This window comes from Gobio gobio (genome assembly GCF_949357685.1).
Source record: "Gobio gobio genome assembly, chromosome: 20".
Lineage (NCBI taxonomy): Eukaryota > Metazoa > Chordata > Actinopteri > Cypriniformes > Gobionidae > Gobio > Gobio gobio.
In genome coordinates, this window is record NC_137113.1 from 16,106,346 (window position 1) to 16,121,384 (window position 15,039).

The 15,039-nt window shown below is 39.5% G+C and overlaps 1 protein-coding gene across 4 annotated transcripts in view; it reads right to left on the minus strand.

Annotated features, from left to right (window-relative positions):
• Positions 1-15,039, minus strand: part of rbfox3a (RNA binding fox-1 homolog 3a) — a gene marked incomplete at its 5' end in the record, with an annotated part of 516,394 nt that overhangs the window by 341,093 nt on the left and 160,262 nt on the right. For 2 of the 4 annotated variants that reach the window (XM_079845975.1, XM_079845974.1), the window contains one exon: positions 14,170-14,335. The exons of the other annotated variants lie outside the window; for them this stretch is intronic. In XM_079845975.1, the coding sequence (XP_079702101.1) occupies positions 14,170-14,230 (61 nt within the window). Of the gene's footprint in view, positions 1-14,169; positions 14,336-15,039 lie in introns of those variants that run through there. 4 annotated transcript variants of the gene reach the window in all.

Here is a 15,039-nt window from a genome sequence, read left to right on the forward strand (position 1 = left end):
TTATCTAACATGTTTCAGGTCATTTTCTTCTAAAACTAGTGGAGATGTATAGCCTAGAAATCTAGACGCACCCTAGTGGCAGCAAATGTAATTTGTAGCCAGGATCATCTAGCAACTCTCCGTTGGCTTGCAAGCTTGAAAAACCTAACTCTAGTCAGGCAAATCACATCATGTATAGAGTCGGTGGGCGGGCTTAACATAATGACGGCAGAGTTGCGACGGTTCCGTGTGAATTCCCCGCTAACAAAGAACGGCACTGAAGTAATTCTTAAAAAACAAATCCTGTGGTCTATGTGGGTCCTAACACCCCAGTATAGTGATTGGGACACTATACTGTAACAAGCACCGTCCTTCGGATGAGACGTTAAACCGAGGTCCTGACTCTCTGTGGTCATTAAAAATCCCAGGATGTCCTTCGATAAAGAGTAGGGGTGTAACCCTGGCATCCTGGCCAAATTTGCCCATTGGCCTGGCCTCCTAATCATCCCCATATACAGATTGGTTTCATCACTCTGTCTCCTCTCCACCAATCAGCTGGTGTGTGGTGGGCGTTCTGGCGCAATATGGCTGCCGTCGCATCATCCAGGTGGATGCTGCACATTGGTGGTGGTTGAGGAGATTCCCCCTTCTATTTGTAAAGCGCTTTGAGTGCCAAGAAAAGCGCTATATAAATGTGACAAATTAAAAAAGGAAGATGTGTTTGGAGTTTTGCAGACCGGATACGGCAAAAGTTTAATCTATCAACTAGCTCCGGTGGTGGGAAAATGCATGGGACTCGGCAACAACCCGTTTGTGATTGTTGTCTCACCACTGATAGCGCTCTGGTTGGTTGTAGCGCTATCCTATTGAGTGTAGAGGGAATCTGAAAAGACAACCGTTTATCCCGCCCCTTGGATTGAGCCCTGCCAATGGTGTATTCCCAGACATCTTGATGTGGGTCTGGCTTGTCAGGCTAGGAGATGTATGTGAGAATACCAGCATCTTTTTTTCTCAAGTGCAAACATTTCAGAGAAAAAGAGTCTCATGACTTCCAAAGAGAAACAATTAAGATCTCATCTGTGATTTTCCTGTAGGAGGAGAGAAGAGAAGGCAAACGTGAAGAGAAGAATCGAGAGATGAAGAGAGGACATGATAATGTAGTCATGCTGAGATGTGTTCGGGTAAAGCCAGCATAAGTCAAACTCCGCCGAGCGACTCTGCAGCGAGTTCAATTACAAGTTGGTGCTGAAGGTCAGATATTGTACTTCAAGTGATACAATGTGCAAAGATGGATGGGCCTGCTGATAATATTTAACTAAGTAATCTCACAGTACAGTGAGAGCTTGTTTAAAGAGCTCTTATCCTTGGAAACCCTTGGCTCAGCGAGGCCTCTTATTATAGACCATCGGCGCGGGTGTCCCTCAAACATTAACTCCCATTACTTATGCAGTCTGCAGAGTCTCCGACAAATATCCCACCAAAATGAAAGGATGTAGTCTTACGGTGATGAAACAAGCTGGTAAAGATGAGGAGGGGTTGGCCACTGCTGTAAGAGTTGTAGAAAACCCTTTGTTGTATAAGTGCCTCATTTAAAAGTTTCCCCTATTTTAAAGTGAAAAAGACCTTCCCGCAAATCCTAAGAAAAAAAAGAGTACGAAATGAACTGCAAGGCGTGACAGACACACGGCTGAGCTGCTTTACAAGTTACTCGCAGCTACGCTTGATGAAAAAACACGGCCCGTGAAATGACACAAAAGGTATGCCGCCGTCGAAACCCCCTTTCATGCAGCGAATAGAGAGAGAAAGAGAGCTGCCATAGAGTGATCAGTGCCTCACTGTGAATAGTCTACTGTCATCAGCCTGCCTGCGCTTAGGAAAAAGATCTGTCAGCTTTTATCAATGCACAATCACAAAGAGACATTAAAATACAGCATCTGAACTACTTCAGCTTTTTACACCACTCTGTGTTTCTCTACACAATCAAGCACATTTCCCACATCACACTTATATGGCCTTTATGCTATTGTGAAGAAACTGAACTGAATGAGCCGGGGCTTTTATTCACGTGGCACACGCAAATTTCCCTGACTGCTTGATATAATGGAATATGAAGTACAACTCATTACTCATACTCTAAGGAATCATTTCTGGGCAGAGAATAAGGATATCATTGAAATCTGACATCTCTCAATTTGATGATTTCTGTAATTTCATAAAAAGAAGTTTCTTTTTTAGTTTTTACCAAGAAATGTTTTAAAATTTCAGCTAGATACAATGCTCGAAGTGAAAAACAATAAGTGTCAGTACTCCCCTTGCAAACATACAACAAATAAAGCATACGTTAAAATAACATGAAAAATATATAAAATTGTTACATGATATATTTGAATTAAATATGCATTGACACATTGACAGCTGTATTTTCCCACATTTGCTTGCAGTCTGTCGGTTTCACGAATATTTTAAGAAGCATTACATTAATGCATTTGGCAGATGCTATTATCCAATATATTAAGATTTACGTATACTGTAAATTTTTTCCAGTTCATGACTATTTTACCTATCATTTTTGATGCATGATCAATTGCCTTCCCTTTATCATTACAAGGTGGTAGGTGATGGGTGGTTTAAAATTTCAGTCACATTTGAACGGACAATATGAACAAAATGTAATGCCGAAAGTCACAATCTAGGCTTGTAAGATTAACATTCTTTGTCTAGCAAGAGCAACAGGACCAAAATACTTGAACATAATAGTGCAGATCTGCAGATTGGTGACTCTCGGCCCACTTTGAGCAAAGTTTAGCTCTTGCCAACCAATTTGTTTTTATTAGTTCACATCACTTTAAAGTCACATCACTTTAAACTCTTTAAAGTATAGCAACAGCGCAAGTAACTATGCCTAACAACTTGTCATACTGCACAGCATGCAACATACGAGACATATTGTTAACCCACTTGAATGCAATGAGGTCCATCCACCCTTCCTGAAGACATAAAACACATCAATCTCTCCACCGCTCAGCTGACTAATTTTCGTCCCACCACAAACTTCTAGAGCAGAACAGACTATCGTCCCTGAAGCAACAACAAAAACTTTTCAGAAAAGATCACAACATCAAAAGCCCACACATTCTCTGACTAAGAAACGCCCAGGTATATTCTATCAAAGAGAATTGTTGCCAAAATCCTCTTCAGTTAAGAGACGGAGAGGACTGTTTCACATCAAAGGCTACTGTGGAGTTATGTTTCTGCAGTCTTTAATTCTGCAGGGTAAGACGCAATTTTATTTGTATTTAAAGTTTAGGGGAACAAAAAAAGTTGATGCAATTGGCATCAGATATCTTACAAATTGTTACTTATCTAGTGGTATCATCCTACAGAGCATATTAGATACAATTATACAGGGTTTTTAATACTAGCCGTACAATTACACGGTTACCCATTTACAGTGGCAAACAGCTACCAATAGAGTGGTGGAGGGATGATGTCAAAACCCAGAAGACTAATTCGCCCCTGGTTCCCTCGAGATTTTCATATGGGGTTTTTCAATTTGTGAATAAAAAAAAAACTGCACATATTCACACGTCAAACATTCTGAGGCCCCGATCACACAGAACGTGTTTTTCAGGTTCGAATGTATGCTGTATGTGCCTGCTTCTCAGCAAATTTCACCATGAGTGACAGTTTGTGTCAAAAAAAAAATCAAAAAACCTTTGTTCAACATGTCTTGAAACATTGTTGCAAAGTGTGATAATTTGAAATAAAATTTACATAATAGTGTGTGTCTGTGTTCACCAGCCACTTTATTACACCAGATCATCTGCTCGTTAAAGCAAATATCTAATCAGCCAATCACAAAGCAGCAACTCAATGCATTTAGGAATGTAGACATGGTCAAGACAATTTGCTTAAGTTCAAACTGAGCATTAGAATGTGGAAGAAAGGTAATTTAAGTGACTTTGAACGTGATGGCCTATTTCAGAAACTCTAGGGTTAGTTACAGAGAATGGTCAGAAAAAGGGAAAATATCCAGTGAGTGGCAGTTCTGCCTTGTTGGTGCCAGAGGTCTAGAGGTTTAGAGAATGGTCAGACTGGTTTGAGCTGATAGAAAGGCAACAGTAACAAAAAATAACCACTTGATACAACCGAGGTATGCAGAAGAGCATCTCTGAACGCCAAACACGTCGAACCTTCAAGCAGATGGGCTACAGCAGCAGAAGACCACACTGGGTGCCACACTAGTCAGCTAAGAACTGGAAACTGAGGCAACAATTTGCATAGGCACACCAAAATTGGACAACAGAACATTGTCTGATGAGTCGTGATTCCTGCTGCGACATTCAGATGGTAGGGTCAGAATTTGGCGTAAACAACATGAAAGCATGGATCCATCCTGCCTTGTATCAACGGTTCAAGCTGGTGGTGTGGGGGATGTTCACTTTGGGCCCCTTAGTACCAACTGAGCATTGTGTAAACACTACAGTCTACCTGAGTATTTTTGCTGCCCATGTCCATCCCTTTAAGACCACAGTGTACCCATATTTTGATGGCTACTTCCAGCTGGATAATGTGCCATGTCACAAAGCTCAAACTGGGCTGCATTTCTCAAAAGCATTGTAAGCCTAACTAGATCATTGAACCATTGTCACCAATGATCTCTACAATCAACTTAGCTCACAATGCTTTTGAGAAATGCAACCTAGGTTTCTTGAACATGACAATGAGTTCACTATACTCAAATGGACTATACTCAAATTCACCAGATCTCAATCCAATAGAGACCTTTGGGATGTGGTAGAATGGGAATGGTGGAATATATATACATATGTATCTTAATGCATCGTTTTTCCTTCTGAAGCATCAGTGAATGTTTGAACCTCTTTTAAAAGTTGCGTTTGAGTCCCTCAATTGTCCTCAGTGTGAAAAGAGGGATCTCAAAACCATACAGTCATTACTGGAGAGGGTTCAAATATGCAAAAGATGCTGGAAAACTGAAGAATGTGCAGGACCTGGAGGATTTTTCTGAAGAACATTGGGCAGTTTAACTTCTCAGGAGAAACAAGGGACTCATGAACAACCATCACAAAACAAAAAGCCCGCCGTGGATCATCCAGGGAACGACACACAGTATTGAGAATAGAGCAGAACGATTAATTGCTGGGGAATATGATTAAAAAAATTATTAACGGCAAAGGCTGCGAATACACTCTGGTCATGTGAAGCGCGAGAGTAAAGCAGTCTGCAGAAGAAGCATCAACTTGGCACATTACACATATGCCTGGGCTACAGGAAAGAACGGTTTGTGTTTAATAGATCTAATATAGTGTTGGTCATACTATACAATAGGGATGGGAGAAAAGATATTCTATCCAATGATTCTGGATCAATTCTGAGCTTTGATTTTAACTGCAGTTGCGCGATGCCGCTTCGTGTGTTTTAGAAACACCTGTATTCTGCTTTTCCTCTCTCTCTCTCTCTCTCTCTCTCTCTCTCTCTCACACACACACAACACTCGAACCATAAAATAATATTTCATAAACATTTCGGAAAGGTTGAAGCGAATTACAATGACATTCACAGGCTTCATCGCACAGGATATACGCTGTGAGAAACGTGCGTTTTGCTTGATGTTACGCTTACAGTGTGTGTTCTCGCCCGGCTGTATTTTCCTTACAAATGCTCTATGAAGGCGTCGTTTGGAATGCAGTGGACTTATGTATAAAAATAAGAAACTCATTGACAGAAGGCTTTCAGTTTCTAATGCTCGCGTAGCGCTTTGTGAAGAGTGCGGTTGTGCGCGTCTCTGTGTAAGTGGTTGAATGTACTTGCGTCTCAAAATGCTTTTATGACGCAAAATGAATGTGGACACAGTCAGTAATGTCTTAAGGAATTAAACAGACAGGACAAACCACATTTTATATTTCAAAAGAGATCTGTGCATTAGTGTGAATCTCCCGCTGTATGATGTCATCATTAATAATCAAGCAACAATAAAGCTGAGAAAGAGAAAAATCACTCACAGCTCTTGAATGGAAAACATTCAGATACTCTTAAATATTGAAAGCACTCTTTGTTCATTGCTTGTAATATGTTTGTCCCTTTATTATTTACTAGCTTTTATGTTTTAAAGCTATACTACTTACATTAGAATAAAGAGCTTAAAAAAATAATCACATATTAAATCGCAATCGCAATATTGGTTAAAAAAAAAAAAAAAAAAAAAAAAAACCAATTAGATTATTTTCCAAAATCGTTCAGCCCTACTTTGGATCAGAGTTTGGACCCTGCAATCAAACCAAAAAGAGTGAAAAGACCCTTAAATAAGATGAGAATCTCACCGCTCTGATCCATTAAGATTGACCAGAGAAAGGTGCTCACTACAAAACAACTTTAATAGCTACTAAACCAGTCAAGTGAATATTTGCAACAGAAATCTTGAGTGCATTTTGGCCACATGCTCCAGCTAGTGATCTATGCGGGCGTCGCCGTGTGTCCTTGCTGTATAGATTCATTCAGTGAAATAAGAGATAGAGTCACTCTCATTTTATGGTGGCTATTTTATAATAAAGTCATATGGTTGGACATTGTGATCCTTTCAAATTGGCCCATCTGGAATGTCTCAGTGCCAGCCAGAGGTCATACTATTACATTTAGCCACTGGTTTTACTATATCTGATATTGCACCTCATCTGTCTGTAAGGGGTGAAAGATGTGATTTCTTCCTGAGAAATCTTTTCATTATCATGACATTTTCCCCTCTGTTTAAATAAATGCATGAATATAACGGCAGAGCTCTGTGAATACTTTGTACTCCTTTTAGACCAAAAAAGACCTTTCTGTAGAGCAGTATTCAGACCTGTATAAAGAGAGTTCTACAGTATTAGTACATTATTTTCTTCAAAGGAATGTGTCCTCAATGCCATTAAACACATTCCACAAAATACACATAATATAGTTTTTCTTATCAAATATGACAATAAATTAATACTCAGCAAGGGTGCAATACATTCATTAAAAGTGACAGTAAAGACTTTTACACCGTTACAAAAATGATGTTCTTTTGAACTGTCTATTCATCAAAGAATCCTGAAAAAAAGTTTCCAAGCAGTCACGGTTTCCAAAATATGAAGCTGTTTTCAACAAAAATGTTTCTTGAGCAGCAAATCAGCATATTAGAGTGATTTCTGAAGGATTGTGTGACACTGAGGACTGGAGTAATGTTGCAGAGAATTCAGCTTTGCCATCACAGGGAAAAAAAAATCTTTTGAAATATTTGAACAGAAAATAGTTATTTTAAATAGTAATAATAATGTATTACTATATTTTTTAAAGCAGCCTCTGTGAGCATAAGATAATTAAAAACTTTTGAACGTGCACACACGCCCGCACATACACATCACCTGAAACCCAAAAAGCTTCAGTGGTCATTTAAATTTATCTTGGATGCACCACTTGCTTTACTCTCACTTTATTCTATTTGCCCTCATTACCATTAATACTACCACAAACGGCTTTTAAAAGGGAGTTACGGAATGTTCCAATGACTTTTATAATGGCCTCTGAGATGAAAAAGCGGAATTCCCTTTTCATGAGCCATATTATTCAGAAGCCTTGATCTTGAATTTGGTATAGCACACCTTTGCCTCACGCAAATACTGAAGCAGAGCGCCTACAAACCCATAAGTAGTTACATATTTAAAGCGACCTCTGTTTCAAGGTTACAGCTTGGAAGGTAGAAAAAAAGGGAAAAGAAAAAGCAATTTCACATTTAATATTTGGTCTGTTGTGCTTATGAGTTTGAAAATGTGTGTGTGTGTGTGTGTGTGTGTGTGTGTGTGTGTGTGATGTCTATAGAAACATACAACACCCCCTATCGGAGACAGGAGCCCTCAGGGTCCTCTGACGGAGCGCACACGTTGAGTTAAAAGACTTGGAGGTGGGGGGATTTCAAAGCCTCCCCTGCAGACATGCTCCAGCTTTGTGCATTTTAATGGCGAGATATTCAAATCTCCTAGTCTGCCATCCCTCACCCTCATTTCTCCATCAGTCCATGCAGGGCGCTTCTGTCTGCAGCTAATGGGATGCCATGTACGCAAGGAGAGGGCTTATTTGGGGAGGTCTCTGCCTCCTTGAGGTTAAAGGACCTTGAAATTTGCTTTCTTTTCATTCTTTTTTTTCTTAACTGAATGAACTTGGATAATTAAATGGAATAAAATACATTAAAATAACGTAATAATGGTAAGAGGAAAATTGGAGAGGTTCACTAGTCATTCCCCACAGCTGTGCAGGCTATTAACAGCAGTATCAAGGCATTCTAGCGTGAAACCTTGAAGCTGCTTGCAATAAGAGTTAACAACACTCCCACTGTAAGTCCCCTGCAATGTCTTTGGTAAACAAGGAAATTAAAAATATGCATATAAACCCAAGCATTATTAGATGATATTTCCTCACTGCCACTTGGTATATGAGCTGAATCAAAGTAGACTCTGTGATTTGTTTGCCTAATATTGGAATTCACAGAAGTGTTAACCAAGCAAAAGTGCATTTGAGTGTTAATTTGTTTGGGGTGTCCAGCCGTCTCTAGTGATTTGAGGCCTTGAAGGCTACATGGCTCTTTGTTAAAACCACTGTGCAATCAAAATCAAACACATTGCTGAACAATATCCAATAACTTTCTATATATTCTATAATATGTTTTCCTATATTTTCAATTGACCATTTTATGATTGGTTTATGTAGTGCAAAAACGTATACAATGTAAATATGTATGTTTAGGCAGAATATGTATGTTTATAGTTTCTATACTATAATAAAGGCCATGTCAATTATTACTGCATTGTTCATATTTATTTTTATAAAAATAACCCAAGATGGCTTGCTTACACACACAATATATATTGTGTGTGTAAGCAAGTATATATATTGTTATATATTGTAGCAGTCGTTTGTTTCTTGTCTTCACGATTCATCAGTCGAAACATTTCTGCTTTTTATTCAGCTAAATACCTTTGTCTATATAAGGGATTTCCTGGAATGTCATGTTATTAGAAAGTCAGTTTTGGACTTTCTGCAAGAGAGTGCCCTCCGGCTTCTAGTATGAATTAAACAAATATTACACAAGTGTTACTTACAGTGTCTCGTTTGGGATAAGAATAAAACATCAGGTCATGCATTGTCCTTTTGAATTTAAATCTAGATTTATTAACATTGACCCATGAAAACATCTATTCTACATGAACACATTTACACTCCAAAAAATTTATTCTACGTCATCATTTCAATGGAATTAATATAATATAATTCTAAACATCGACAAAGGTGACAAAACATTGACGCACCTAGAAAAAAAATGCTCAAAAAAGCACCAATGCTGTAAAGGCAAAGGCCAGGGTTAAAATACTATTCCAGTCACGTTATTCAACTACATTTATTATTTTATTCCAATCTCATCATCTGTCTATACTGCTGTTTTATGTAATATGCAGTAAGTCAATGTGCAATATCACCACTTGAACACTTTAATTATTAGGACTTAAACAAATGCACTAAATAAGAGGTTAATGTGAATACTAAGTCTGTAACTGTACTGTATAGTCTAGACTCTAGAGTTTATTTCTTGTTGTAGTTATATGTATGTCTTTCAAACATCATTCAGGAGCAGCGCTCCTGATTTCATTGTATGCAAATACAATGACAATAAATGCTTTCAATTAAATTAAATTTCAATTTCAATTCAATTCAATTCAATTCAATTCAATTCAATTCAATTCAATTCAATTCAATTCAATTCAATTCAATTCAAATCACTCTGACTTCCTATTTCAATCGGAAATACTTCAAGCCAATTCATGTGGACAAAGACAAAGTTGTGGGCCTCCTTCACAACTTCTAAATGACAAATGAAGGTCTCCGGACCCTCCCTTTAGTATAATTAGGGACCATTTGAAATGTGCTGGGGTATACATTGACCTTCTAGTAAGGGGAGGGAAAAAACAGGAGGTATAATCTAATAGTTGCAAATTGTTGATGCATATATTAAACATAATAGCGTTGGCCGTTCGCCCTGCACTGTTTCCCATGTGGAAATGCCCTGACTGGGCTACAGATCAGTGGATGAACAGAGTTCACATGGCATCTGTTTGATCAAAGTTTCCACACCAAAGATCTGGCATTGTAATCACATCGGGTCGGGCCACTGCGGAATGTGGCTTCAAAATCAAAAACGAGCCACTGGCTTTCAGCGTCACGGAGGATAAGAGCAACACGTTCTGTGCTGAAGGACATTGCAAATTCTTTTACATTACCATGATAATAAAGAGAAAGGCTTCCAGTTGCTACCATTAAGGCAAGCAACAAATATATCATCCAGCTCCCTGCGTTCTAAAGAGTGGGCATGATGGCCTGGCCCTAAATTGACCCTCACTTCTCCCATATCAGAACATGCATAAATACCTGGGGCAGCAGAAACGAGGAAAGCTATTATTCAACGGACACGGGGGCTCAGATCTGGAACGGCTTTAAATTCAATAGGAGATTCCTTTCAGATGTTTAAAGCCCAACAGTTTAATATCCCCGCCATCCCCAAGTGGGTAATTGTTTCGCCGCCGCAGACAGAGAAACTGTCGATCAAGTCTCGCTTGACCTTGTTTCTGTGTCTGTACTGACCTCCGGAAATGTAAAGCAAAGATCATATCACATAAAAAGCAATACTCCCACAAACGGGCCCCAAGCTGCAAATTGATTCTGCTGCCATGGAATTCACTCCCATCTCAGAGAAGCAGAGGAAGGGGGGTGTTAGGAAGGGGTCTCCTTCCGCAGCATTCATCCTTTTTCTGCAGATATCTGTCCTGTGCGTCAGCTCGCAGATTTTTATCGTTATGAAAAGGCACTCTGCATATGCTGGCGGAGCTTGTGCCGGTGACAGATAGCTGAGGGACAAATAAGACGGCGACTCCGGCTGCCGGTGTTTAACACATTTCCTCTGTCGTGGCGCTGATAGCAGGTTCAATTGTCTGCGGTAATGGGCCGAAGGGAGCGAGAGTCACCGTGGCTACATTGCCCAAAGAGGGCCATGGAGGCTGTCTCAGGAGACCGCCGCCCCCTTTCTCCCGACGAGAAGCCAGCAGACAAGATGGTTATCCCCGCACTGTCCGAAAGCCACTGTTGTCTATTAAATCCCCTAAATTGAATTTAAAAGAGTCTCAGATTACGTTACAAAGTCTACAGATGTCCTTGCAATGGACCAGGGACCAGTGACCCATAGCCTAATTAAAATTCAAGCTGAAAAAAAGTTTTACTTTGAACAAATCAAACTTTAATTAGCTCTGATAACCCCAAGCTACCTCCAAAACATTACCAACTGGAGGAATCGAGGACATTCTTCTGAAAAAAATTCATCATCCACAGGAGATGCGCTAGAATATGCACAAAGGAGAATATTTCGGCACAATTGCAATCAGCTTTAGGAACAAGCATCAATAACGGCCATTTTACACACAAATCAGCTTAAGGTGACTAACCTTTGGTACATTATCATTGTCCGCCCTTTTTGCACAGACCGATGTCAAAGGTCCTGCTAGCCAGAGATATCGGCAAAATCAAATTCCCCCAACCTTTTGGATCACTCGAGTCGGTGCTAAATAATTGATGTGACCATTGAGACCGGTGGCAGTGGCGGTTGCAGTGATTTGATTTCGGAGCCAGTCTGAATGGGTTCAAGATCTTTACAGACACCCTGTGGAGGGCCAGTGAGAAATGTCAATCGCACCTCATCTACGGACGGGGGTTTCTCTGCTACACAGAGAGAGCAGCAATCTCCAGGCAATCTGCAGCAAGTTCACCATCCACATTTAATGAGACACACACACACACACACGCACAGACACACACACACACACAGCTGGAGTGATAGAACAAAGAGGCACTAAGTTGTAGCTCTGACAAGTGTCAACTACACTGCAATGGTGGCATCTAAGAGGATTTCCTTGATAATATGAAAAAAGAGAGTAAATGACAAAACTGGGATATTATCATCTAATTGACAGTTATGTTTGCGTTACATGTTTGCCTGTTTGTGATAATGTTACTGATTTGATTTATAGCCACAGAAATTTAACTATTGCAGCTTTTGCAGGTTTATTACTAAAAGTATGTGCCCAATGTGCTAAAAGGGGACCTATTATGCTTTTGTACATTTTTAACTTTCTTGTAATGTTGCTGTTTAAGCATGAAAAAGGTCTGCAAAGCACAAATTCCACTCCGAAAGGCGTTGTTCTCTACAGTATATCAGTAAGCACTGTTTCTGAACTCCCTGAAACGCCTCGATTGTAGTCTTGAGTTTTCTTCCAGGAACGAATGCATCACAATATTCCTTGACCCTCATAACACATTGGTCCAGTTGACCAATCAGAGCACATTGCGCTTTATCGGAAGGAGGAGCTTTATAGATACAGGAACTAAACAGTGTAACTGATTTTTTTTTTTTTTAAATATTCAAGCATGAAAACCTATTCTAGTAGACCCCAAATACAAAATCAAGACTTTGTAAAAGGGCTTAATAGGTCCTCTTTAAAACATAAATTAACTAAGCATTTAATCATAATGAGCATCGAGCAAAAACTGTCCGGGTTAAATGTTTTTTCATCTGCTGTAGTGCAAAAGGCCCAATCTATTTTGTATCCCATCACATATGTTGAGAGTGTCAAACAAATTTATAAATCTAATGAAATGGAACAGACATGTTGTCTTGCAGATTTATTTCATGTTACTTTATGAAACTTCCATATGTTCTGCTGTGCATCTGACAAACTAGAATTGTCACGCTCGCACGGTTCATTTCTCGGCCGGCGTGATGAGTAACGCCACCCTTGTAATTCTTTTCAGGTATTCAGTCAAATTCTGCACCAGTAGACAAGCCGCTCGCAAACACCTGGGATTTGAGCATTCTGACTGGCAGAGGCTAACTTAATCATCTATAATTGGTGGAGAGGTTCTCATTTATAGTGACTGACAGTATCGATCTGTCTCAAAGGTAAGCCATCAGGCCTAATAAATAAAGGAAAAGAAACAAGTAGTCACATTCCAAATGAGCAGAAAAACGGCAACATGACACAATGTAAAAAAGAGACCGGCATCATATCTTATTGAGGAGCGAGTCTAATCCCCAGAAAGAGAGAGGCTAGATATCGATGTGCATGATATTAAATTTAAAAATCTTGGGACCTTAAATAATTTAAGCGTGAAAGATCACAGAGTATTTGATCTAGTCTCTGTATCAAAACTACATTACACAAGGCAAAAACTGTGACAGAGCCTCAAAAAGAGAACTTTACACTGTCTCGCAGCAGAAATGTCACAACATGAGGGTTTGTGAGATGCTAGAGGGGTGCTAGTGGTGCATGGATTCGCTCTCTAAAGATTTCAGAGAGGCATGTGCTGCTCGCACATATGGCAGAATACACACGGCTAGGATATTATGTGTAGCTGCCTGCGAGAGAAAATCAAGCATTTGTTATGATCACATTGTGTGAAAGCTATTGCAAGAAAATCTGCATCTATTGTCAAAGCTGTGGCCTCGAGGTTTGAATGCATTACAGTTCAGTTGTGCTGTATGCAAAAGATAAATTTCATCAGTAGCCCGAGGCTATTTATTTGTTGCCTGAAGTATCGATACCGAGGTAACAGAGCTTGTATTACATCAAAGCCAAACAAAAAATGCATCCGTTGAGCTATATTGTTTGCATCAATGACTCGAGTTTGAATTCACTTGCAACATTTGACTCTCTCTCGTGTTAAGTAAAGAGTAGGGCAATGGCAGTATATAGAAAAAAGAATCTGCCTTTGTTCTGCAACACAACCAATTGTACATCTGGTTCATTTGACAATATTAAAAAATTCATCCTCACAGCCAACAGCAGACATTCGATTTGAAACAGTCTGTGATACTCAGCTAGGCTTCACTGTGCTTTTTCCACACGAAAAGCTTGGGTGCATTTTGTCTGATTCCACAGTGCTCAGAAAAGCTCTAGGCAAAATACATGACCAGAGTAGGTTACTAGTTTGTTTCACGATAAAACCTCTGCGATGCTATCACCAAGCCTTGGGGATCTTTTTAGCGAAGGAATGCCTCCGGAAACAATGTTTTGTCTGTACAGATTAACCAGCGGAGCATCTCTCAGCCAAATTCACCTTGAAAGGAGAGTTCGAGGAGAATTCCACCTTTCCAGTCCTCTTCCTCGCTCTGTGTCATCGGGCCTGAGCTTTGGGCCAGAGTGTGTCCCTTCCCCTTCAATACACCACGTTTCAATGGCCATCCAAGTCATGCGCAAGAGCCCAGCTCTGAGCAATGACTAACAAATTTGTTGAGGAGTAAGTAATGTTAGGTTTGCTGACATTGGCAAGCCTTGCCACACTCTCAGACTGCAGAGAAAAGCAAAAGATAAATTATAAGCCTCACACATATATCTTTGTTTTTCGTTTTTTATTGTATGCATTGAATCAATAGCACTATTTGAAGGTTTATTATGATACAAGACACTTTCCTTTTTCTAAGGAATAACAGCAGTCTGCTTGAGGTTAGATAGTCTTATCCTTACTCAGCACTTCCAGTCAAACTTTCTTTGGTTGGGTTCTGTGATGTTAGGCGTAATATCTTCTTGAACAGCTCAATTTCTGTTCAGCAAAGCGGTAACACTTAAAATTAGTTAATGCAATGGCATTTATTATACTAGATTAGTGTTCATTTCTACATATACTAATGCATGTTTCACATTCCAGTTGTGTAAATGAATCAGATATTATGAACATGACTTAACAAAGATGTGCATTTATAAATGAACACTAATCTAGATGAATAAATGCTGCACATCTGGTACATTTGACAATAAAAAACAGCCAACAGCAGATATTCAATTTGAAACAGCCAATGATACTCAGCTAGGCTTCGGTATGCTTTTTCCACATGGATTCCACAGTGCTCAGACAAACTGTTCTTAGTCCATAGATATTAGTCCACGATACCTAATGCATTAACTAATGTTAACAAATTGAACCTTTTAA